Here is an 18453-nt window from a genome sequence, read left to right on the forward strand (position 1 = left end):
CATAAGTCCCTTTCAGGTAATCATGATACTGCATTACTTCCTTTTTAACTGTTTAACAAAGAATTTGCTGCAAAGATTTATTGAAAATCAGTAAAAAGACAGCAGAGACAGAGTATGCGTTTGTTGTTTTTTTTACTATGTACGTTTGAGTCACAAACATTAACATAATATCCTGCTCTCAATGACAATAACTGGTTCTGAACCACTGGACCGAAAAGCCGAATCCAACAAGAATATTGCAGACGCGACTTTTATAAGCAACGGGCCAGCCTGCACATCTGGTTTCATTACTCATCGCAAGAGGAAAAACGCCTGTTTTTCAGCTTCGAGCAATGATCTAAGCAGTGCTGTTGTTCAATTTACAGAAATATTCCAACAGACTTTTTTATTATTTTTATTGGCGCTACTTAGTTTGCTATTTCTGATTTTATAACAGACCATTGTACACAAAGCCAATGTGTTTGAGGTTTCTGCCCACTCCACAGAGAAATGCTTTCATGTACAACATTTTCCCGTCACATGCGACCCTTCGGTCTAATCTTACTAGGCTGCGTGGCTCCGGGTTTGATCTCGATGGCCGAGCGGCTCCAGCTGTCCTTCTCCATCTGAGACATCCTCTCGCGGGTCATCTGGTAGGAGTCGTCGGTGGCGCACACGGTGATCTTGTCCTGGATGCTGCCTTGGCCCTCCAGCTGCTCGCGGCCGTCGCTGTGGAGCGGGGAGAAAAATAAAAAATGAGCAGGATTTCTCCTCCTGTTCGTGTAGCCTGATACGAGAGTTTTTCCCAGACAGATCTGTAAGGCTGTACGTTATGTCAGAGGCTGGATTTAGACCTGCTCATGGCAGTGCAGAGCCGACGGAAAACCGCAGGGATTACTTTGGCTCCGACTTGCACAACAGAGATCGACTTAGAGGCAAAGAGTTTGTTCAGCGAACCTGTTCAAGTGAGCACCGAATGGAAGATCTGTGGAACTGACAAAGTTTATTTTCATCTTAAAAAGAACCATGATGTTCTCTCAATGGAAACCTAGATTCTCTCTGGGTACTCTGGCTTCCTCTATCTGAAAAACATGCTAGTTAGCTTAACTGACAGTTCCAAATTGCCCTTTGGTGAGAGTGTGTCCACGCATGATTGTCTGTGTCCTGTGTGTGTGTGTTGATGTTGACTTTAACTAACTCAACTCCGAGCTACTGAAGCGCTGGCGTTGGAACTGTTCCCACAAGGCATGGATCATGTAACAAGGTTTCATAAAGTCACAGTTTCAAAACCACCATGCTACCCGTCATACCGACTCCCAAAGGATAAAATCCTTTCAATTGATAAGCCAGAGAAAGTACCGGAGTACGACCAGCGGTCATTGCAATTAAAAGAAAAAAAGAAAAGCATTGGATATGGAGGAGTATGTTTCTGCCAATATGCTGCAGATTGATTTCACATTTTGAAAAGAAAGACACTTTGTTATTCTCTGATGTCAAAACATTGGACATTTTCGAGGACAAAATAAAAAATGTTCGTGGCTAAAGGCATAAGTTTGCGACATTAAACAAAGATGCTTTCTGACATAAAGTCAAACATTTGCAGGAATTTTTTCTTTAGAAGTTTACTGAGATTATAAAGTCAGACATTTGTGACAAAAAAAAAAAGTCCTTCAACATGGAGGTGGTAAATTTAGGGAACAGGCATCTAGATACTTTGAGGTGCATTCTGGTTCTTTTTCTGTGCAACAGCTAAATCTTCCAGGTCAGGTTTAACTGATAAATTTAAGAGGTTTTTTTCTTACAAAATCCGACTTTGCGAAGTCAGAGAACATCCAGGTTTTAGTATCAGAAATGTATGTGTTTATTAGGGGTAACCGTAATTTTTTTTTTCTTGCATTTGTACGGTTTTTCGCCAGAGAACATCCCAGCTTCTCATTGAAAACATGTGAATGTGATCTTAAATTTTTTCCACCAAAACATTTTTTGGAGGAAAGCATCACTTTCATTAACATGACTCTCAGAGCTACTTTAAAATGAGCAGAACAGGAAAACTGACAATATACCAAACAATTAAAATATTGTTTCTTTGAAGCAGTAGGGAAAAGTTGTTGCTTTTTAACTAAAAGCAAAAAGAGCAGGTTGTAGTTTTTGTTTCAGTTTTTTTCCTGTAGTTTCACATGAGATATAAGCTGCCTCGTCTCCACAAAAAAACAAACAAACAAAAAAAAAAAGTCTCAGGTTTGAGTAATGAGAGGCTCTCTCCAGAACAAATACAGAGAATTTGGCATCCCTTGTGATGGGGCGGGTGGGGAGTAGCTTATGCTGGTTTGCATTTTACAAAAATGAAAATCAGAGCTGCGTCAATCAAATAGCCAGATATCAGAAGTGGACATCTTTGATTTGGTTAGCTCTGATCTGTGATTTGGCTGGTAAGGTACAGAAAAATCCCATTTTATTTCTGTCCGTTAAAGGAATCAAAACTATGAACACACACTGGATTTGGTGCATAAACACATCGACCAACTTTTAAAAAAACTCCAAACTTTTCAGGAGTTTATTGAAAGTTGGATTATATGAGGGGAAAATACTTTGATGCATGAATTTCCTCCACTTTTTGTTGGATGCAAAATTACAACATATTCTAAAATAATCTTTTGCTTTTTTTTGTTGTTGTTTTTGTTTGTGGAAAAAACAAACCACTCTCAAAATCTGAATCAATATCCTGAAACGTTTCAAATTAAACCAGAAATCAATATCAAACTGGTTTCTGGTGAAAGTAGCCTGGAGCTGATTCCCTCCGTACCTCGAGATGTACTGATGGATGCAGTCAAAGCTGGCTTGAGGCTGGTCTTTGCTGTCACTGGACAGGTAGAAGGAGAAGATGCGCAGAGCAGAAGGTGACTCTGGTGTTGGAGTTGGGATCTTGAAGTACTATGAGGAAAACAGGGAGGGGGGAGGAAAAAATTAAAGACTCCTCTAAAAGTGCAAGCATCGGAACCAGCCAATACCTTGAACTCATCAACTCGATGAAGAATTAATGCGACTTTTACTGCCTTTCAAAACTGTTGACATATTGCACAAGAAAAAGCAATTATCTCCACAGTCTCTGCAGCCAAGTACGGCGTAGCCAAGAAACACAGGGCTGAACAAGTCAAGGTTTTTGCAATCAACATAAATCTCTTCCTATTTTCGCTTTTGGACGACCTGAGGCAAAAATACTCTCTTGGAATAGTCCAAGAAGAGAAAAGTTAATGTAAAAAAAAAAAAGAAAAAGAAACAGAGGCTTATTCTGGTCTTCTCTGTTCAGTTTGTTTAATAAATCCAAAAGCAGTGAAGCGCTGAACAGGTCATAGGGATACAGAGGCTTACTTTGTCTCAGTTGGGTAAACAGTATTCATAAGATGTTGATTTAAAGTTCAAATATTAGGGATCTTTCCCAGGCGTCAAAGGTACTGCAGTTGAGATTTCGGGCACACCCTGGAGACGTACTAGAACATCACAGTGTCAGCAGAAAGACTAACATGAAAACCGAAGCATCTGGGGGGGAAAGCTGTGTTTTCTGTCTACAACAGGAATTGAACGGCACGAGATTTTTTTTTTTATAGTGCGATAACCTCGAGCAAAAAGGATCCCCAATATCTACACAAATATTTCAAACAGAAACGGCTAACATGATCCATCCAGCATGCTCTGCTGAAGCATCCTTCAGGTTTCCTGCCAAACTCCGTCCAGGCTGGAGCAACCAGAACATGCACCACGCAGCATGCAAATCTGCAGCCACTGACCAGACGAACGCTTATATATGCTGGTTTGGTATTTGCAAAAATAAATTAAAATAAAAGGAAATTTCAGAAAAGCTATGCTAAAGAATCTCATAACATCCGGGAGACAAACTATAGCAAGGGCTACAATAAACAGGAATCACTGTCAGCTAATGTCAGAGCCAAGAGTCTCTTTTGACGTTTTCACTATCAAATGTTCCTCTGGACACAATATGAATATGCAAGATGCTCAGCTGGTTATGTGCCACATAACAGAAAATCATAATATCAAAAAAAATTTTTTTTTTTTTGGCTTTCTAGAGAACAGATTTACCATTTAGATAAATCTGTTTTACCTAAATGGTATTTTATTGCACCATCTTAGTTTTTCATTTATTTATTTATTTTTATCATTTACTTAAAATTATTCTCATGCATATCTTCAGTTATTTATTGAAAATGTTGTGAAATGTTCTTTACACACAGCTGCTGAATAAAGAGGCTCATAACTTGAACTTGGTGATCACACGCACAATTTTATTTGTTTACCACTGTTGGTCTGCTTTCTCCATTTTAAAACTCATTTTGGGGAGTTTTGGGGATCACTGTCCTGCTTGAACACCAAAGTGTGTCCAAGCTTCAACCGTCTGACACAAGCCGTCACCTCCACACGTGAAAGATAATTGGTGAAAATGTTCAAGAGCAATGGAGGCAGAATCGATCCAGAACGAAGCCGGTTTTACACCAACAGGTTCAGACTTAAAAATAAGCCCCCGTTTCTAAAGTCAACACTTTGTAGTTCGACTAAAATCCTCAGCTTCGCATTAAAGAAAACTTCTAGCAACATGAAACCAATATTAGACTAAAAACCCTGCGCCATCTGTCAAGCATGGTGGTGGAAGCGTCATGCTGAGGATCTGTTTAGATGCCGTTGGTATTGGCGTATTGCGGAAAGCAGGTAAAACGCTGAAAACAGAAAATTATTCCATCTTACCTCTAATAGTGACAAATAAAATTGAATGTTGGACACAATACATTTTCCAGCAGGGCAGTCAGAATCTTGCTGATGGCAGAATAGTTTCTGTGCAGGTTTTGGGGGCCGATTCTTTTTGTTTTCTCGTCATGTCATAAATGGCGACATTTGAAAATAAAAATGATTCTCTGCGTGAACTTGTTAATGCTGGACATTTGAAAACAGAGCCTGCTGCCTCTGCGCTCTGTCTTAAAGCATGCAAATATCCATTCCTCTGAATGTAAACGCAGCGCATAAGCTCTGGAGTTATGCCAACAAACAACACCGTCTGGAAAAGGACAATAAAGCAAAGCCGTAAAGAAAAAGAAAAAAAAAAAAGAAGTTGAAACCCATGTTTTAGCTCCACACACGCAGAAGTTGCCTGCATGTGTGGATCACCTTTGACATTTTGTCACAAGTTTGCAGCGAAGCAACAGGGACGTTGCCTCCTATTTTCTTATCAGCTCGCTGCACGTGTCTTTACAAGCAGGGTGTCACCACAGGAATTCATCCAAACTGAGCTCCAGCGCTACAGGCAGCTCAGGTTGCTCTCAGTTTCTTAAAAAAAAAAAAGTGTCCGTGTGATCATGTAGTGGCTTCGCCTCTGGACAGCCTCCAAGTGACGTGTGCATTTAAAGTCTAAAAGGTTACCAGCTCGGTTCGGTATCGGTGTTTATCTGCAGAAGATGTGTTAATCAGGCCGATTCCCACAAGAGTTTAAAACTTTATGGTGTCAGGTGTGTCTTATGTTGGAGTGGACCGGTTAGACTTCAGATGCAGGGAGAGCTCATCACGTTTGAATGTGGTCGGTGTACGGCGTGCAGCTGGGTAAGCAGCAAAAACCAAAAGCCATTTGCATACGAAAGCCTGTATAAGACGTTGACTTTCAAAATGGCTCCGTGTGATTATGAAGGTTTTCCACTAGCAATGTCTACGTGGCCCCATGCAGCCCCTTTTCTAGGACCTACTTTGCTCGGGTTTCAAGCGTGTGGACGTCAGAAGCGTAGATGCATATTAATATGTGTATTGGTCCTGATATTAAAAAAAAAAAATCTAGATCGGGTATCGTAACAATATGGGTGACCCTTAAGGGCAGATCTATTCAGTCTAATTCTACGCTTTATGCTCTGAGCGACATCGTGCTTTATTATTTATTTTATAAACTACTTTTCACAATTTTGCAGTTTTGAACTTCGTTGTGTTGGTATACCACACCAAAACAAGTTAAAGTCATAATGTGACAAAAGATATCAGGATGTAATTCCATCTAAAAGGTACAATAACTCAAAAACTGAGCTTTCCAAGCAGGTTATTTGACTTCACTGAATTCTGCTGGTTAGCAGCGTAAGGTGCTGTCCATTGCGTTGCCTGTGGACAGAAACCTGCTGCTAGGTAAATAACCTGAATCTTATAAGATGTTCCTGCAGCAACATTCAGTAATTCATGTTCTGCGTTCACTGGATTGTTGTGTGCGCCGTCCCAGGATCCCTGCAGCTCCAAGCGTCCTGCCGTGAACCGCACAAAGAAGCACTGGCTGGCATTTATCTTCTGGCGACTGCTCATACGGCCTCCGCTGCCATATTTCTTCACTCCTGCTGTGGAAACTACAACAAGCACTCTCAGTTCCCAGCAACCGGGGCCCACACCAGAGTGGAGCATGCTCCCCGAGAAGGCGCACACACACACGCACACACACACACACACACACACACACACACACACACACACACACACACACACACACACACACACCCACACACACACCAATCCCTATAACCCAAAGAGGAGGTCTGAAAAAGAAGAACCTGGCAGTTTCTGCACTTAACTCACCATGAACGATGAAACATTTACGGAATTCCTTTCGAGTTAAAAATATTCAGAGAATCTGCGGGTTACTTCTAATCTTTAAATGAGCAGCGCACTGAGAAAATGAAATGGTGAAATCCATAGCTGGGATTTATTTAAGGAACTTAATGAAGGACCGGGAGGCCAAAGGGAACATTTCCAAAGCAAGAGAAGGGAGAATCTGACAAGCGTTATGTTTCAAATGCTAAACCAAACTTCTGCTAGTGAGCCTTTTTCTTTTTGAAAGTAAAATTCCACAAGTTTTTGTCCATAGTGTAATATGCATCTGCTCTGCTATTCATTCATCAATGTGGTTTTCACACTTTTAAACTGATACAGTGTGAGTTATTACTCAGGTAATAAAAGTCTCAAGCCCAACATGAAGAACCTTAACATGTCTGAGAAACAGAAACCTTATAAAAATCGTTCACCAAACTCTGCCGTTTTCCATAAAAACTGCAAAAAAAAAGAAGAATGTAACCCTTTAATCGTCTAACCTTTACCCATGTTGTAATCTGATTTGACGGTTTGGTCAATTTAATTCTAGGCTACAAATTCACATCGTCTGAAATTTTCGATGCAACATCCGGAGGTTTCCTGGTTGCAGGTCAAATTGGCTTCAAGACTTTGCCAAAGTGCAACGTTATTGCAAAGAGGAACCAGTTGTAAGTGGACGAGAGGCAGATTAAACATCAGGCAATCTGCTTCCAGGTCAAGTTAAGAGGCCAACGTCCTGAGTGACGGTTTGTGATCGGATAACAGTTACCAGCTCCGGATGCAAATTAGCCGACATCACAGCCGGCGTTTGGCGTCGAGGCATGGCAAGATTTCAAAAAGCGTTTCAAAACAAAAAAAAGCCTCCCTTTGATCTTCAACCTTTACTACCGATATAATAATTAGATACAAGATAAAGTGCAGCAGAAAGTGGAGTTTCTATAAATACCAGAGGCCCACTGGATTTATTAGAGGTGTCCTGATACAACTCTCTCACTTCCAATATGTTATCGATATTAAAGCTCTGAGTACTGGTCAACATGGCACTGGCCCGGTACAATACCAGCACAAATCATACATATTTTTATTACTTATTTAGTAGTGTGGAATGTTAGAAAAGTCGATCAAGTGAAATTTCCAAAACCAAAGAACAATAATCAACAATAAATTTGCCAGAGGGTCTGTATGCGGGATGCAAGCACTGCTGGATAGAAATACTGGGGTGGACTAAATGCTGGAACAGACTAAATGCTGGAACAGACTAAATGTTGGAACATCTATAGATGTTCTTTCATTGGAGATTTGAGATGCGGGCCGATATAATCTCTTTTGGCTGATATCAGACTGATTTCCGATATCAATATCGGATTGGGACACCCCTACTTTTTATAATAGCATACAATTATATAATTTACTTTACTTACTTGTATCTAATACTACAACTAATCTATTTTCATTATTACAACTATCATGATTACTATTATTGTTATTATTGTTACTATTACACAACAGTTTTCCATCCATTCATCCATCTGCCTATCTCCAGCTAATGTTCCGGGCGAGAGGGGGTTCACCCTGGACAGGGTGAACCCCCTGGACAGGTCGCCAGTCTGTCATAAGGTCGCCAGTCTGTCATAAAGCAACACAGAGAAAGACAGGACACACAACTACGCACACTCACACCTAGGGAGAATTTAGGGAGACCAATTTACCTGACAGTCATGTTTTTCTACTGTGGGAAGCCGGAGTACCCGGAGAGAACCCACGCATGCACAGGGAGAACATGCAAACTCCGTGCAGAAAGACCCCGGGCCGGGAATCGAACCCAGGACCTTCTTGTTGCAAGGCAACAGTGCTACCAACTGTGCCACTGTGCAGCCCCACACCAGTATTATTATTATAAATACAAATCACATTTGTGAATCTAAACCTAAAATAGAACCTAAAATAGAAATCCATACATCCAGTAACATATTTTATTATTCATGTGGATTCCATTCATGTTTTGTTTTATTAAGGTCAAAAGTCTAGTTCAAACTTTCTGTTTAAGACAAAAGAAATAATTTTACACATTTTTGTTGGGATCTTTCTAAGGTTCTCATATTGTGAGAATCTTCTGACAGCCTGTGCCCAATAGCGACATAATCTCAGATGACCTGCAGTTCTCTCTTAACCGTCAGAAACGTCTCCACATGCAGAAGGTGGAAGGGCTTCACCAAAGCATAAACCTGTGAGAAACTGCCGTCGGTGCATGGGGGATCAGGTTTCCTGTGAGCTTTTTGGTTGAATGCGAGGGTTTGGGTGTAGATCTCCTGCAGGCCATTGTTTCCACATCCTCTGCAGCCCTGAGTAATGGCCCTCTGAAAACAGCCCGTCTTCTGTCCCCGCCTCTCCGGCTCTGGAGTGGGATGCCACGGGAACCACTCTCCCCGCCCCCTTTCGCGGCGGACGGGGGAGGTCAGGGAAGATGTGCAAAACCTGCCGCCACCATCCCATCAATGGAGGCAATGGAGGGGGAATCCTGGGGAGATGGGGTCACTCCAGGCCGGCCACAGCTAATGCAAAATCTGTGAGTGAGAGTGTGCTAATCCAACGCCAGCCAAAGCAGGGCTCAGCTCCAGCTTCCCTCGGCAGGACATAATCAGCCTTACTGTCACTCGTTAGAAAGACAAGGAGGCGGAGAGGCCGAGTCGGACGATGAGCAAACATCCTCACCCCTGCCTCAGAAAGACACACACACACATCCTCACCACACTTCAGTAAACGCCACTTCTCATCATCTCACTGCAAACAAAAGAGGCGAATTGTTCCCAGGACCACAAGTTGACACATGCCATTAAAGACAAGTGCCCTCCACCCCACCCTACCACCACCAACACGGCTACAATGGAGGACAGAGATGCCAAACACAATGTGCATCTGTGTTTCTAGATGCAGGGAGGAGAGACGGAGATCAGTGGAGAGAAATGGGCTCACGTTTAAAGGCGAGCCACGTGTTTTACGAGCCTCTTTGTCGGCCCCTTGAAGCTCGGAGCTGCGGAGAGAGTCTTCTCTCCCTCGCCGAGTTTCACATGGCGACATCGGGGTGATTAATGTGGCTGCCATGAGTGGGAGACAGTGCATGTAATCAAGTCCCAGCCTGTAATCACCTTCCATTCCTTTTTCATTTGCAATTTTGCAGAGCTGCAGTCGGTAGCTGCACAACTGGCAGAGAAAGGGGCAGACAGGCAGGTAAGTAAGTAAGGGTTGGGTTTGGGGAGCCACAAGAATCCCCCTGAGGGTGTCGCCCCCCCACTACAAGGAACCCATATGTCTGGGGCAACTGCCGTGGGGTCGATCCGTCAACTACAACAAACTAAGAAAAAAAACGAGCGCCCAACAATGTTTGAATGGGACGCCACACGTGTTGGGATACGGAGAGGTTTGGGGTCTCATTAAGTTATACAGTGAGCTTTTTACACGAGGCAATTATACAGGACTCATTCCTCAGCAAGCCCAGATATGCTCACGCAGTTTAATCAGACCCAGGAGGACATATTTCAAGCGTGTCGAGGGGAAGTTCGTCTCAGGTTTGTCTCAAAAAGCCAAAAAGGTAATCCAGTCAGTGCAAAGAGATTTTCATTCCTGGTGTTTGCGAAGCGGCACCAGAACCTCCTCCCCCGGTCATAATCCCAAAACAACTTGACACTTGTTGGCCGATGCTAATTATGCAAATCTTTGGGAGTGGTTTCACCGGGCGAAATACGCATGATAAAAAGATTACTGAAATACAGAGAAAGCAGTATTTCAGACTAAAAATAACATTTGCATGTAATTTTTGTACAAAAGTAGAAATCCAAGACTATATATTGGTAAATATTTTACAGTGTCCTTCTAAAGTGTTTAACTTTTTTTTTCACATTTTGTCACATTAAAAATCACCAACTTTAAAGTATGAAAGTATTGTATTGATTTATGTAATAGACAAATAAATAGTGGATAGCTTTGAAGTTGAAGGACATTTTTGTACACATATCAGGTTGTCCATGGAACCTTAAAAAGTTTTAAATGGAAGTATCTAAAATTAAGACCTTAATCTCTCTTTAATTAATTTTAATAAATGTAATTTGGCCTTAAATATGTGTTATTTGGACAAATATTTGTTGCTTTGGTCAAATGCAGACATCTTCATTCTGTTCTGTTACTTGAAGTACGACAGGCTATTGCTAAAAGCTAGCTAGCTTTTTCTTTTCATCTATCAATATCATGGATAAACAGCTGCTGTTACCAACCCATACGATACATCCTGTGCAGTAGAAGTCCAGATCACTGGACTAATTCTTTATAAAATGTTCTTCTGTACATTTATGTTGTTATACAAGTCTTAAATTTCATTCATAATGGTGTTGAGGTCTTTAAAAGTCTGAGTTGGTGAAACCTGCAGACACTCTGTATATTTAGCCTCATTATTTCTGATACCCATAAATAAAAGTCTAGTAAAACCAAATTTCGCTCAGATAGATGTTTGACGTTTGTCACAAGATGTTCTGGTGAGATGATACCAAAATTGAAATTTCTGGCTACCATGCCAACAGCTAATTGTGTTGGAAAACTAAGTGCAAACACACTGCCGCCACAGTAACACTTAAGAGCGTCAGAATCATGCTGTGGGAAAGCTGGTCAGATTTGATTGTGAAAATGGATAAAGTTAAATAAACTTTAAACCAGAGCAGAGCTTCATCATCCAGCAGGACCATGATAATAAACTTACAGCCAGAGCTAAAGTGCAGTGGTTTAGATCCAAGCACATTTACTATAAGTGTACAAATGGCCTAGTCAAAGTCAGGACCTTTATCTAACTACGAATCTGGGTCCAAGACTTAAAAATTGATGTTAACAACAGCTTGTCCTAGATCTGGCATGCCACACTTTTTAGATTTTTTTGAAACCCTGCATCATTTTGCTTCCACTACAAAAATGTGCACTACTCTGTGCTGGTCTTTAACGTAGAATCCTTTTAAAAAAGCAAAAAATAAAGTAGTTTTTGGGTTGTATCACTAGAAATGTGAAAATATTCAAGGAATGTAAATCGCAAGGAGCTGTGAAGATGTCAAACATTCAAAAAAATATCAATTTCAAATCTTTTGAGTGCATTTGGAGCATGCTTGGCATTAGCTTCCAGATGATTGGACTCGCAGTTGGGATTCTTCTATCGCTCTGGGCACAAACAAGCCCCGAGGCGAGGCCACCACGCATCGGGCCTGACGGCAGCGCATTAGGATGAAAAACTGGATTCATTTTGGGAGATCCAGGCAGGGTGACACCGCATAGCCTGCATTCCCCTCCTCATTGTTATTCAAATCAGAGGCGACAGCACACAATCAGAGGGCACTGTCAGGGTCGCAGCACAGCCAGCGTGAAGGCACACAGGCAGAAACAAACCCTTCCTTTAAAACTAGTGTACGCCAACAGTAGACCAAGCGCCGAAAACGTCCATTTCAACGCCACAGGAACACACGGAGGAGCTGCTTTTATCTGGAGCACGGCGGGACGAAGGAGGGGGTACACGAAGAATTCACGTCTTCACATCGTCCAGGACAAACAAACAGTTTGTCCGCAAAACTAACCGTCTACACACAGGTCAGCGCCAATACATACATTTTAAAAATGAGTGACGAAACACGCTCGGGAAACTGGTTTCAGAGGCGTGTGAAAAGTTTTTGCCGTCCTGCTTCCGAGGTTTAAAGATGCCAAATGAAGCGGTAGGGGTGCACCAATCGTAGCTAACGATCTTTAAAAAGCCAGACTTGCCGATTCTGATTTTGTTGCTTGAAATGTTGCTAAATATACCCACTGATGTTTTATCACGATATTTTGTGGTACCAATAAAAGTGACGATAAGAACTATTTACCACTTCTGTCTTTTATGGCGGTGACTGAATGAGGCAGCAATTGGTACCGATCTTGGGATAACATTCCAGTTTTTAAAATGCTTCTTCAGGACACCAGTCACATAAAGTGCTATATCACCAAAATGCACGTGGTTACTGCACTTAAGCATTTTTATTTATCTTTATTGAACAGACTGTGGGGGAAAACAACAACTACAAAACAACAATCCAGCAAATGTGGACATTTTTAGGAGTATTTAAACATCATTAAACGAAATTTACTGTGACAGAAAAATCAAAATCTTATGAAAAGACAGTAAATTAGAAACGTTGCGATAAACGCCCAATGTGATATTCCAGTATTTAAAGTCCATTTCCAGAAAGATTCTTTTTGTTTCTATTTATTGATTTTATTTATTATTATTTTTCCAAAATTTTCCCACTTTTGGTTTTTGAATTATTTGCTATTGATAAACTGTGATGTCACTTCCCTTTTGATGACAAGGAGCAACCTACCTTCCACCTGATTGTAAGGGGATAGTTTGCTCAATCTCTGTTAATGTGGAGCAGAAGAAGAGTTCATACCACAGCAGACGATCCTGATGACGACTGAACTTGGCCTCAAGATGTTGGCCAGAGATTTACTTGTTGAACTGACGTGTAAAAGTAAGAGATTTTGAATATTTACCCCCCTTTAATCATCAGCCTTTAAAAAGTTTTGGTCAGTTGCTTTTTTAAATGTATTTTTACAGAGACATTTTACAGAAAACGAGGAACCTCATACGTAACAGGACATATTCATCAGTCTTATTAAGGTAACTGTTTTAAAACAGCAGTTGTCTATCATGCAGCCGGAGCAGACAGCCCTACTAATTACCCAGAGGACATCAGCTTGTTTGACTTGTGCCTCCTAAATGCAGCCATGTGGCAAAACCGTGGTGTTTTCACGTTATTCACCATAGCAATCTGCACACACGCAGAGAAGACAGCTTTAAGGTACATAATTATACACACAGAAGGTGAGAGTCAAACCAGGGAGTTAAGATGTAAGGGCAGAGTTCGCAGCAGCGTTCCTCCTCATGGTACCGATGAAGTGCCTCTGCTCCAGACACAAACACTCGTCGATGTCTGAGCCGAGCAGACAGCGAAAGCTAATGCAAACACAAGTCATGATGCCTCAGTCTGTAATCAAGAGCACTACAGCTCCTGTAATTACCTCTAAACATTCATTTGGATATTAACCTTAGGCCTCTGTGCTACATACTGGGAGGGGTGTGAAATTTGCTCCAATCCTCTAAAAAAAACAACAACAACAACAAAAAACATAAAAGATTCCACTCAACACTGAATGTTTTGAGATCTTTGTGTAACTTCAGAAACAATGAGAATACTAACCAATATGTTCAGACTTGGTTTTGCAGAAATGTCTGAAAACCACATATCAGTTGGGAGGAACTTTTTGATGATCCGTCACATAAAATCCCAGTGAAATTAAAGCTAGAATTATTAGCTTCCAGCTTTAATTCTTTAGCTGACGAAATCACAGAAAACTTTTACGACTGCCTCTCTTTGTAGTTCTTCACTAGGTTGGCACCTTTCTCTTGAAGTATATACCAGCCCACTCTCCCATGGCAAATCGTTCAGGCGTAAACTTTGACCTTTACCACTCTAAGTCCTCCATGATGAAGAAGCTCAGCAACAGTCACCTTGACGGAGACCTGTGGATCGTTGTTGACATCTCTGATTATTTTTCTCTCCAAAGTTTATAAGGCCACACTCAAATTTGTTTCCAACAGAACTTGTCTCCTGGGGCCTTACAATAATTTACCGTACAGCTGCTGTAGTCACCATGAAATAGCTTTAAATGGCAGTGTACTGTAGCACCACAACAGGCATCTACTACCTCTGTCTGAGGCCTAAACTCATTTCTTTTCTTGTGCGTATGTGTTGAATTTGGCTCTTACCAAAAAGTGTTCAAATGTTCACTGGTTCTGATTACCAGAGTTCTTTATGTGAGGTTCAATGTTGACTAATCACTCAGGTGTGGATTTAAAGCTCATTGAATGGTCAGATTTGTTCCGGATTAGGCCTGTCAGCATAACAAACTTTGCTGGGCAATAAATTGTCCCAGAGATTATTGCTATAAAAATGATAATATTGTTGCTTTGAGACCATTTTCAAGTAATATAACGGCAATGGAAAATTAATGCAGGTAGAATCTCTTGAAGATCGATAAACTTTAATTTCTAACCAATATTTAGCACCAAATAGCTTTACAAAGACGACAAATAAAACGGACACTGAGGTCTCTGCAAACAAAATTGCCCTTCCAATTGTTGAGACCAATGCACAAGACTTTTGGCATTCAGTTTTTGGTAGAAAAAGAGAAAAGAGGACGACACAAAAAACAAAATCATGCAACTGGAAATTATCGAGCTTGTTGCGATTCAACGTATCATTAAAATATCCTGATCAATTGGAAATATTTAGAGTTTCGTGTGATTTCATCAGAGGAGTTTATAATTCTGACTTTAACGCTACACATATTGATATCAGCGCTCTGTAACTCTGGGACTTCCAGAGACACAACTCCCTCAGGACCAAAGAAAACAAGAAAGAAGAAGAAGCTGACTTCCTTTTCACCTGGACACAGAACTGTCAGGAAACCCTACATAACACCTTCAGCAATGCAGGTTTAATATCCTCACTTAAAACAGGGACTATTTAGTTTTAAGACTGAAACTTTCCAGAAGTAACACTTTCCCACTCAGACACCTCATCAGGTTTAACCGGTCTGATGACCGAGCCCCTTTTAAAACTCGCCACCACTCGAGTTTTAAAACATTTTGTCGTGACAGGCAGGGGGGCTGCAACTCTTTCGAAGCAGCCCGAGCAATTAGCATCGACTGAAAAGTAACTATTCCCCAAGGACACAGCTGCTCCCAGCTCAAGTCAAAACACACACAGTTCAGGCTGTTTACTGCAGATCCAGCGCCGACATCCCAAGAGACAAAGACAGGCTGGTGAGATATTATGTCTCAAATCTGACGCAGAGTGCTTTGGGAACGTTGCCTCTTTTTCTTTTTCCACATTTTGTCCTTCAGACATCACTTGTTTTATCAGGATTTTGTACTACAGATGAAACAAGTAGCATATATAGTTAAAGGAGGTCCTGCTTGCAGTTTACTGCAGGCCTTACAGGAGATATAGCAAATATGTCGGTAAAGTTGTTCTCCTCAAACGAAAATAAAAATAAATAAAAAAATCCTTGTCCTACATACGGAGAGCTAAATGTGGTTGAAAACGTAACACTGCAGAACAACCTGACTAGACCAACCCCCAATGTGAAATGTGGTGGCAGCATCATGCTTTTCTTCAGTAGCAACATGGAAAGATGATCTTGAAAGTTTATCGTAATATCTCCTGGTATTTATGCAATAAAAGTGATGACTGAAAAAAAAAAGGTTTTAAATTCATTGCAGTCCTTCTTGGCAATATATTGCTAGGGCCCTGGCTGCATCCCGCTAAAGGAAAGCCATACACTCACCTACAAAGCTCCTAAAGAAAAATACAAACGAACAAAGACAAACCGTGATGAAGAACAACTTACCGATTATTAGAGACGACTTCAGGAAAACAGTTACAAGAAGACGTGTAATCTTACTGCTAAGTAGCACAAAGTAAACGCACCTAAACATATTCTTAAAGATATGAATGTTTATTCCAGCTGTCATGAAATTTATACTCTATTTACTTACGTTGAGAATGTGAAACATTTCATTAACCTTTTAAAAACGAGAGATGCATGATACCAGGTTTTAGCAAAGAAATCCCCCCCCCCAAAAAAACCCCGCTAATTTCCACCTGCAGTCCCTGGACAGATAGATGTGATCAAGTATGATTTAACAGATCACAAATTGGTGAAGATACACTGTAATAATTATTTAAAACCAAACTACAAACCAACAGACAATTTATAAAAGCAACCTTCGTCAATAAGGCTACTAACAAACAAAGAAGCGTGGAAACACTTTAGAACTGGAACATGTTACAATCTCACTTGGCAAACTATTCCCATAACTCGTCGTGACAAAAAAAAGAAGTTGTTTTATTATTTTGGAACCTTCAGTGGGAAAAAAAAGAGAAAAACATCATCAGGTAGAGTTTACCGTTGTCACGATGAAATCACTCTTGTGTGATGATTGGCCACGGCTAGCTTAGATCAAATCATAAGCAGGTGTCAGATTGGCCTAGTCAAAGTCCAGACTTAAACCTATTCGAGGCAAGGCTTTCACATTGATACTCACAGACACTCTCCGCCCCACCTGACTGAGCCTCGTCAAAGACATCGGCAAAAAGAAATCGATCACCGTATGTGCAAACCAGAGACAAAACTGCAGAGAAGGGGCGGATGAGGGGAGGGCTGAACGCCGTCGACGGCGTTAGAAAAGCTGAAGCTCGAGTTTGTGACGAGATGTTAAAAAGTGTGAATAATTTAACCAGATTTCTCTGACTCAGCAACAACTGCTCAGGTTGACTCCAGCTCCAACATTGCCTTTGCTCCTCTCCGTGTTCCCCTGCTTCGCCCTGTTCCCAGCACCGCTTGCTGACCCAACAAATCCCCCTGCACAGTCATCGGCCTGACCCAGTAACCCGCATGGCTCCTATCTGCCGGCATAAGCTGCCCTCCCTCCGCTCAGAGGGTGGCAGCTCGGTCGGGGCACGGCGAGGCGTCGGATCACGTCGGAAGAAGAAATGACTGGATTTTATTTATTTTTCTTACATAAGAAGAGATGGTTGCCTCTTTTTTAAAAAAAAAAAAAAAAAACTCTGCCACTCGTCCTGTAATGCAGTTTCATCCATTTAAGCAAATGAGCTAAGCTGCAGAAGGGTACACCACTCCCAATTAGAAAGGCTTTAAAAGTGTTTCTTCGGCATGCACGTGAAACTAAGACATAGAAATTAAAATGAAATAATAATAAAACAAAATAAAAAAAACTTACCCCGTGGTTTCCTTTAAAACAGATTGATGTCTCATTTTGCAAAACTCCCTGCAGGAAAGAGGAAAAGGAAGGGGCAATTAATCTCAGCTTTAGTGCAAAGTAAATTCTCTAGAGTTTGTACAGTAAACACAGTCATGCTGTAATCAGTTTAAATGGAAGTTGATGTTACACAATCAATAATGCTTCTCAAAGGTTGGAGCTAATTATGAGACAAAGCAGCCTGCTTTTCAGATCAGATAAGAATCCGCGTTTCTACACCGAGATCGTCTGACATTAATAGGAGTTTTAAAGAAACAACTGAGCTTTTTTTTTTTTTTTTTTTTTTTTTTTTTTTTTAAGATAATCACAGGGTTCTCTCTCACGTCCCCCGTGTGTCAGTGAGACTAGTTCAGGAGGGGGGAAACAAGCAGCTGTGGACTGTCAGGAGAGACTCTGTAGCGTTTATGCTGGCAAAAGATTCAAATTTAATAAAAAAAATATCTACACAGCAGCTGAGCAATATCACAAATGAGAAAGTGGAAACTTTTTGAAACGCGAGAAAAGAAAAGCACACTCACACATGCCCCTTCTTAAAGAGGCAAAAACAAAAAAAAAAAAATGTAATTAAGAACAATAATGGCGTACCTTGAGGTTTTGATAGGCTTCCAGCGCTCTAATGGCCGTGTCCGTCAGCTTGACGTGGTACAGAGTACTGTTGGAGCTGTTTTTGGTAGTTTTTCCGCAGGAGAGCCCGTAGCGGTGCTCCTGCCTGAGTGAAGCCATCGCTGGCTCTCCCCCTGTCCTCGGGCTGGAGCAGCTTTCCTCTGTCAGCTCAGCGTCACGGCGCGGGCGGGGCGTCTCCGGCGCCGTCAAACTGAGGGACGTGTATGGCAAGGCGGTTTATCATACAATACGTGTAGCTTTCCACACCTGACGTTAAAGCTGCGGTGTGTAACTTTAATAAGCACTTTATTTATTTATTTTTACATCTTTGTTAAAACTGCCACCAT

The 18453-nt window shown here is 41.2% G+C and overlaps 1 protein-coding gene across 1 annotated transcript in view; it reads right to left on the bottom strand.

Moving 5' to 3' along the window:
- LOC102224258 (RNA polymerase II elongation factor ELL2-like) overlaps positions 1-18232 on the bottom strand; it is a 31549-nt gene extending 13317 nt beyond the window's left edge. The window contains exons 1-4 of the mRNA XM_005808535.3: positions 18089-18232; positions 17465-17512; positions 2783-2910; positions 545-708 (exon numbers count right to left, since the gene is read on the bottom strand). Coding sequence (XP_005808592.2) covers positions 545-708; positions 2783-2910; positions 17465-17512; positions 18089-18226 — 478 coding nt within the window. The 5' untranslated portion in view covers positions 18227-18232. The remainder of the gene's footprint in view (positions 1-544; positions 709-2782; positions 2911-17464; positions 17513-18088) is intronic.
- Positions 18233-18453: the final 221 nt, after the last annotated feature.

Source organism: Xiphophorus maculatus, chromosome 4 (genome assembly GCF_002775205.1).
Source record: "Xiphophorus maculatus strain JP 163 A chromosome 4, X_maculatus-5.0-male, whole genome shotgun sequence".
Lineage (NCBI taxonomy): Eukaryota > Metazoa > Chordata > Actinopteri > Cyprinodontiformes > Poeciliidae > Xiphophorus > Xiphophorus maculatus.